Source organism: Rhagoletis pomonella, unplaced genomic scaffold (genome assembly GCF_013731165.1).
Source record: "Rhagoletis pomonella isolate Grant_MI unplaced genomic scaffold, Rhpom_1.0 Rhpom_scaffold_00004, whole genome shotgun sequence".
Taxonomy (NCBI): Eukaryota; Metazoa; Arthropoda; class Insecta; order Diptera; family Tephritidae; genus Rhagoletis; species Rhagoletis pomonella.
The window spans coordinates 66,025,127-66,033,897 of NW_023458558.1; the positions used below are offsets into that span (position 1 = coordinate 66,025,127).

Consider the following 8,771-nt stretch of genomic DNA (forward strand, 5'->3'; position numbering starts at 1 on the left):
ATTTCATAGATTGTTTATAATGACTTTTGCTAAAATTTCAAAATCAAAAGTTATCAAAACAAATTCTATGGGACTGAGAAATATAATTTTCTACTTTTTAGTCCATTTATAAAAGCGTTGTATATTAAAAAGTTCTTTTTATATTATTTATTATGAATGAGGCCATACACGGTGGGCAGGAAGCAAAGATAGGTTGCATAAAAATGTCGACAAAAACTGAAAGCAGGGTTGTATTTGTTGATATTTTTAGGTTAAGAATCCCTTTGAATTGAAATCCTAGCTGCTCCTGTTTTAAAGATATCCAAATTTTACATAGTTATGATAGGACCGACTTTTGCGAAAGAGAAAAACATCCTTGTGCATTAAGTATTCAACAATGTATGTGTGAGTAAATGTGTGTATATATATTGTGTGAAAATATAAGTTTATGTAAGTTTTTAGCCGGTTTTAATCGTTTCCAAGGCGCACCACGTAGAGGCAACTTACTTTGCACCTCTTTGTTCGTTTTTTGGTTTTATTTTTTTATATTTTTTTCTTGCTTTATTTCTTTATATTTGTTTTTTGTTTCCCTTTATTTTTTTTGCTGGCTTACTATATAATATAGTCACACATTTTAGTATTTAAATATTTTATTTTTAGGCCACACCTCCGCTGTGAAGGGAGCGGTTCACAGCGGTTGTAGTGTTACCGCCAAAGCGATGCTACAGCGCAGGGGTGCCACAGTCCACGAAGACTCGGACCTCGAAAGCGGTGAGAGCGTTTGCACGCAAGAAGAGGAGGCCTTGCTACGCTCTCCGGGGGATGCCAAAGGTGCTTGTTCGGCATCAAAGAAAAGGCCTAGGGCAAAACCCAGTAAGGAGGGGTTGAAGGCAAAAGCAATATACAAGGCGGCGGTCAAAGTCCACGAGAGACTTAGCTGCAAGTCCAACCGGACGAAGGAAGAGGAGGAAAGGTTGGCTTGGGCTAAGGAGAAAATGGAGGAAGGCCGGGCGTACTACGCGGCAAGGCCACGATTCACTGCCACGGATCCGGGATTCTCAAACCGGATAGAGGAAGGAATCGCGGCTAAAAGGCAGCGGTCAGCTGAAAGCGAGACAGTAAGGCCAGCCAAAAAATCGAGGCGCAGAGACGACGCTGCAAAGCCAAACGTCAGGCTCGATCTAGAGAGACCGACTACATCGAGAGCGGCGGCAATGGCCAGTGAGATAGCCAGAAGACACCTTATCGTGGCACTCATAGACCGGAGCAATCCGCTGGGACAAATCTCTCAGGAGCGCTGGGGAGCAGTAGAGCATAAGCTGCTGGATGCGCTTGTCGCAAAAATGGATGGGGACCCCACCACGACCATGCCAACTTTCGATGGTGCGGGGTGGCTAAATGGGGTGAAAATAATAAAATGCAAGGACGATCCCTCTCTACTATGGGTAAAGGAAGCTGTTGCGACGCTTCAAGGCCTGTGGGAGGGCGCCGTCTTGGAGGTTGTGGACCGCAGCTGCATACCAGCCATACCGAAAGCGAAGGTGCTCATACCCCGCACGGTAAAACCGGAGAATGCGCTGCGGCTTCTGCAGAGACAGAACCCAGACGTGCCGACGGGAGATTGGAGGGTGTTAAAGGTCACCAACTCCTGTAAGGAGGATGGCAGCCAAAATTACATCCTCCAAATCAACAAGCCGGCCGAAGACATACTATACGCTAGGTTCGGGAAGATGGCGTGGGGCATAGGTAGCGTATACCTTCGCCTGAAGAAGCGAAGCCTGGCCGATAACAATGCCAACACGCTGGAGGAGCGAGAGGTCGAGAAGGATCTGGGAGAGATCCTGGAGGCCACCTTGAAGCTCCAGGAGACCGAGAAGGGCGATCCGGAGATTCTACCCGACCCCGAAAAGAATCCTGATCCTTGCAGTGAAGGTTCTTCAAATAAATCTGCATAAAAGCAAGGTCGCCTCTGCCGAGCTCCTCCTCAATTTAGAGAGGATCGGCTACGATGCGGCGTTAGTCCAGGAGCCATGGATAGCGTCGGGAAACGTGGTAGCTGGACTAAAGTCGCAAACTTACTATACGCACATCCCGAGTGCAACAAACAGGGTATGAACAGCTATACTGGTAAAGAAAAGTATACACTCTTATATTGATCTTAATTTCTCTTCAGATGATCTGACGGTGGTAGCTGTGAAGGATGGCAAGGATGACACAATACTCCTTGCATCTTGTTACATGCCTCACGACGAGGAGGCGCCACCAAACGAGCTCCGGAGGTTGGTGGGAGAGGCCGAGAAAGCGAAACGCCCACTCATCATAGGCGCGGATGCCAATGCTCACAACACAGTATGGGGGAGTGGAGATACCAACGAAAGGGGTGAGTCTTTACTAAACTTTATATTAATAAGTAATTTAGATATAGCTAACCGGGGTGAGGAACCAACTTATATTGGCCCTACCTCGAAGAACGTCCTTGACATAACACTCCACACTAGTGGGGGAATCGGAGTACAGAATTGGGAGGTGCTTAGTACACCCTCGTTCTCTGACCATAGGTATGTAGGATTTCAGGTAAAATTCTCAGCCCGTACAAAAAGCGAAACCTTCAGAAATCACAGGAATACAAACTGGGAATTGTATGAAAGGGTAGTGAGGAAGAATTTAACCAAGCATAGGGTAAGTGACTCCCACTCTGAATTGGAGGAACTGGTAGTCTCACTTACCAACACTCTAAATAAAGCTTATTGCATCGCATGCCCTCCGCTACATGCCAAGCGAGGTTCAAAGCCACCTTGGTGGAACAGGGGGCTCGGAGCACTCAGGAAAAATGTTAGGGAACTCTTCAAACTGGCCAAGGTAGCCGATGACGAGTTCTGCTGGATGGAATACAAGGAAGTACTTAAGGAATACAAGAAAGAGATTCGTAAATGCAAACGGGAGTCGTGGAAGAGCTTCTGCGGCGAACTAGAAAAAACAACCGAGGTAGCCAGGCTAAGGAAATTGCTATCCAAGAACCCGACTAATCCAAGGTTACTACGTAAAAAATGTAGAGAGTGGACTGGAAGCAGTGAGGACTCACTGGAAGACCTAGTCAACACACACTTTCCGGGGTGTACAGACAGCATAGATCTGCAACTTCTAGGAGATAGCGTGGAAAATGTCCCCCCGGACATCATAACGGAAGAAAAAATACCGTGGGCAATCGATGGCTTCTTTAAGTCCCCAGGCACAGACGGTATCTTTCCAGCCATGATGCAAAAAATTTCCGCAGTGCTGACACCATACTTGAAAACAATATACGAGGGATGTTTAAGACTAAACTATGTGCCTGTCCTTTGGAGAGAGGCGAGGGTCGTATTCATACCGAAGGCGGGCAAGGGAAATCCCCTCTATTCGAAAGAATACAGACCAATTAGTCTAACTTCATTCCTTCTAAAGACGCTCGAAAAGATTCTGGACGCCTACATTAGGGATAAGCTGCCGTCGGCCAGCATATCAAAGGCGCAGCATGCCTACACGAAGGGTAGATCCACTGAGACTGCACTTCACTCACTAACCGCGGTAATAGAAAAAGCTCTGGATAAAGAATATGCCCTAGGGGTCCTTCTGGACATAAGTGGGGCATTTAATAATGTCTCCTATGAGGCAATAATGGAAAGCCTAGAAGCAGCCCAGGTAGAGTCTGCCATCCTACTATGGATAAAAAGCCTGCTGAGCTGCAGGAAAATTAAGGCGGAGTGGAACGAAGCCAGGTTGCTCAGACTAGCGCATAGAGGAACTCCTCAGGGTGGTGTTCTGTCACCACTCCTGTGGCTACTCGTAGCGAATTAGCTTCTGGGAAAATTCGAAGGGAAAGCACCCAGACTAATTGCCTATGCGGACGACATAGCTATAGTTGTTACGGGGAAATTCCTAGACACCATCAGTAACGTAATGGAAAGCGCTCTAAGGGTCGTACATCGATGGGCGACAGCAGTCAACTTAGAGGTAAATGCTGACAAAACGGATGCGGTACTGTTCACAAGAAGGTACAAAATCCCCGCGTGGAAACCCCCGAGGCTCAACGGGGCGGAGCTATCAATCAGGGATCACACCAAGTACCTGGGAGTAATTTTGGACAGCAAACTGATGTGGAAGCTAAATGTGGAGGAAAGGGTGAAAAAGGCCAGTGGTGCCCTTTACGCATGTAAAAAAGATGCTGGGTACCACATGGGGCCTATCCCCTGGCCTCATGCATTGGTGTTACACAGCGGTAGTTAAGCCCATATTGCTCTACGGTGCTCTGGTATGGTGGACCGCTGCAAACAAAATTTCGTATAGAAAACCATTGGAGCGATTACAGCGGCTCGCTGCACTGTGCATAACAGGAGCGCTAAGGACCACTCCAACGGCGGCACTTGAAAGGCTACTTGGCCTACCACCAATCGACATCGCGGTGGAGAGCACTGCAGCGAAATCCGCCACGAGATTGATGGCCTTAGGTGAATTCTCCGCAAGAACCTTCGGGCACAGCTCGATATGCAGGGGGATGGAGGACAAAATAGACCACATACCCCCACGCTTCATCTGGGGAAGAAGGTTTAAAGCTACGGTTAAGGAGGGCGGATGGCGCATGAGCACGCTACCCGCCGGCGTAACGATTAACATCTACACGGATGGATCAAAAATGGCTGATGGAGTGGGCGCCGGAGTCTATTGCGCCGAGCTAGACCTCAGGCAACCCTTCAAGCTTCCAGAGTACTGCAGTATTTTCCAGGCGGAAGTCTTCGCTGTAGGGAAAGCTGCTGAGATAGCTAGCAACGCAGGAAATTATATAAAAAATATCAATATATATGTCGATAGCCAGGCGGCGATTAAGGCCATAATCTCACATCGTATTGCGTCAGGAAATGTCCTTAGAAGCAGGGAAGCAGTAGACAGGGCGGCCGAGAGTAAACGGCTGCATATATACTGGGTTCCAGGCCACAAGGGCATTTTAGGCAACGAAATAGCTGATGAGATTGCCAAAAGTGCCATCCGTCTTGCTAGCGAACCAGTACGGGAAATACAAAAGTCGCTAAAAACGATCTACAACGAAATTTCCGAAAGAGCTGGGTGCCGGATCAGGGGGAGATGGAACGCATTAGCGACATGCAAAACCACCAAGATCATGTGCAATAGCAGCAAAGGAAACACCCATTTCTTGCTTACACGGTCACGTAGGGATTGCAGGACAGTTGTCGGCCTAATGACGGGCCACAACCTACTGGCATCCCACGCAAGCAGAATGGGCATTAGTAACAGTGACGCATGCAGGAAGTGCAGGGAGGAAGGCATGAGTGAGACGTTAGAACACCTCCTCTGTTTCTGTCCGGCCTTAGCTAGAAATCGTCTTAGTTATCTCGGAGCTTCGCAGTTTAAAGGACTAGAGGAGGTTTCAAAACTGGATATTAAGGCACTCTTGAACTTCGCAAAAAGCGTTGACGTCCTATACGACGACTACTTTAGACCGCAGTAAAACGGACCTCCATCTGGCACTACAAAGGACCAACGGGTCTATGTAAGGCGCAACAGCCGGCCAGTGTAACCTAACCTAACCTAACCTATATATGCTGGAATGAAAATGTCATTACAGTTTTCTTCAGGCGACTCACAAAAGTTGGTTTATCAATCATATTTATTTTGAATCTATCCCAGAATTTAATGAATTCCCTATGAACTGACTTCCCGGCCTGCTCGGACCATAATCCTAAACCATCGTTATTCAAGAATGAAATAGATTGCTTTAAATGTTTAAGGATAAAATGGATTTTGACAGTTTGAGAAATTCCAGTACTTTTCAAAGCTGTGCGGAGTTCGTTAAGATTTTTATCAAAATTACTAAGATCCGCTTGTTTTGCGGAAAACCATGTATTCACGATTTTGCTCATGGCTTTGAACGAGGCAATATATTTGGTATTGTTTTTACTGAGAGTTTCTTCCATACAAACTATGTTCGACATTTTTTTGAATGTGGAAGACACTGTCAGCAAAAAATAAATAATTGCAAAAAATCAACGAAATTTTCTGGTATCTTCAGACTTGCACTTTACTAATTGGCTCAAAAGCTACATTTTAAACATTTTTCTAAAAGATCTGATTAGAAATTGTGATCAGATGAAAGTGTCTCCGAGCCAATAATTTTGTACGGCACGGTACTTATAAGTAATCTAGGTTTCACGAAAAAAAAATAAATAAATACAAGGAAACATTAAAATATCAGTCATTTGTTTCGTTGCTGTCAGCTTGTTTCAAAACTTCTGGCTTTTGCTGTAATTGTAAAACTCTGTGCATGTCATTTTAACGTATTTAGGTACATACTTATATTAATCATCAACTATTGCTTATGCAAAACGTGCTACATTTAAAAAAAAAAATCGCATATGAAAGAGCACCAACCCAACTCGTAATAATTTAAGTATACAAATTTTAGTATTTAGTATAGAAATATTCAATTGAAATACGCCAATATTAAAATGAAGCGCTTTGCACTTAACGGATGCTTTTTCATAATTAAGTTAAAAAAAAAATTTATTTAAATTCCATGCTGTCTGTAATGGGATTTGAACCCTGACACTCTGGAAATTAGCAAATTGTGGCAAGCATCTTCGTGCACTCAGCTCACAGCCAGACATGTAAATGTGCATTCAAATGTTCAGTTTGATTCAACACCACGTGTGCGTGGTATGAAAGTATTGTTTTTTAGTACGAACATTTCAAAACGATAATCAAATAAAAAATATTCATGTTTACTATGCGTTATTTCCCCGAGTAAATTCATAAAATTTTTCTTAATATTACAACGCGTTTTTTCTCTCAGCGTAGTCATTTTTAAGCAAAATTTGTGCAATCAAATCGAAAACCGGGACACTTAAATGAAACCCGGGACATTTTAAGGTTGGACCGGGACACCGGGACAAATAGTCTAAAACCGGGACATGTCCGGGAAAACCGGGACGTCTGGCAGCCCTACACACAAAGCGCATACTTTCATGCGATTTTCTTTATGATTGCATTTGTGTTATGGATGTACAATAGTCATTATTTCCTGACAGAAGAGTACATAAATACAAAAATAAATCTCATACAAGCTTTGAATTTATTTACTTATTATGAGGAGTACCGTTGGAATAAGTTAGAGCATTTTTATTTCTTGCACAAGCGCAGTGCGACTTGCCTGCGCTACTTGCTTATAGCAACAAACCTTTAATAAAAAATTACTACCGTATTATATAGCATACAATATTGTATACATACATACATATTTTGCGATATTGAAAGTGTTTGTAATGAGAAAGTTCACGCTCCAGAAAAGGTAATTGTGGTGTTTTATCTAAGTTGTATACCGATAGCGCCCAATAAATCTCGATCAATTATTCTTTCGGTAGGAAAAAATGAAAATGTTTCACATTGATTTGATCCGTTTTAGTGAGTTAAAAAAGGGGAACAGATTTGTATGAGATTTCTTTTCGTATAAATATGCTCTAATTAAGTACGCCTTCCTCTTTTGCAAATATATCCTATCAGAAGTATATAAAATGTGGATATCTTTAAAACAGGAGCAGCTAGGATTTCAATTTAAGCGGATTCTTAACCTTAAGATATCAACAAATACAACCCTGCTTTCAGATTTTGTCGACATTTTTATGCAACCTATCTTCGCTTCCTGCCCACCGTGCATAAGAGTTATGGGAGGGAGTAACAACACAAAAATACTCTTAAGGCATAGTGAAGCACGTCGGGTATTTGCTAATATGTAAATAAAATTCTTTATTTTTAATGCAAACTTACAAGACTAAAAAATATTAAAATATTTTTCTAAATTCTTCCGCGCCAATTGCATTTGCTTATTTTTGCGCTCCTAACGCTAATCAACATCGCGAAAGCTATTGTCCAAGGCAATTCCAACACGGCATTTGTGTTAACATTACGATAACAAAAGCCACATAAGTGAACCTTTCCAAAGTGAAGAATTAGAAATCATTTCCTTGGAAAATGTCCTCTCTGCCAACAGAAACAACAAGCTAGTGGAATTTAGACCTCAGTTTTATGAAAAGTAAATTCAAGTCTACTAGGCCCACAAACAAAAGCAAACCGGACAAACAAAAACGGCTTAGCGGCCATTGACGGACATGCATGCGTCAAACAAAGGTCAGCGATAAGGCAATATTACTGCCGTGTAAGTGATCGGTATCGATCGTTGCTTATCTGTCGGTAGATGCAGATACATATTTGTTAAATTCCGGTTTGAGCAGCTTTTGACTTCTATCGAGCAAATGTATTTTACTCATCGCCAAGAGGTAAATGTCCTCAGAACAGTATTGCAATTATGTATCTGACAGTTCGGCTTACCGAGCAACTAATTCGGCTTATTGACAAACTATGTTTACTTTCTAATGAATTCGCTGTGACTCTAGGTAGCGAATGCGCCTCAGAAGGATTTGCGAATTTCAGAGTATGAATGCTATAGCCACCGTAAAAAGGTGTTGCTTTATATCAACTCACTGTGAGTATGTATGTATATATATATATGTGCATAAACAAATGGGGGAGAGATAATATTTTGGCTTAAAGACATTTTCATTTTGTGTTTGAACAATGAACTTCTTCAATCTTATGTAGCAGCAGTTGCTGAAATTGCTAACATTCGCATAAGTACAAATAGGCGTTCACACATACCAACATACAGACGTTGAACAAGGATTAACTGCACTGCCTAAAGGGTAATCCAGCCCATTAAAATCCATTTGCAAGCGTAAATCTTTGTTTTA

General features: G+C 43.0%; 1 protein-coding gene across 1 annotated transcript in view; it reads left to right on the plus strand.

Annotated features, from left to right (window-relative positions):
• The window catches only part of LOC118738292, a 3,908-nt gene extending 1,637 nt beyond the window's left edge, over positions 1–2,271 (plus strand). Inside the window, exons 3-4 of the mRNA XM_036469216.1 lie at positions 640–2,088; positions 2,153–2,271. Of these exons, the coding sequence (XP_036325109.1) occupies positions 640–1,934 (1,295 nt within the window). The 3' untranslated portion in view covers positions 1,935–2,088; positions 2,153–2,271. The remainder of the gene's footprint in view (positions 1–639; positions 2,089–2,152) is intronic.
• The last annotated feature ends 6,500 nt before the right edge of the window (positions 2,272–8,771 follow it).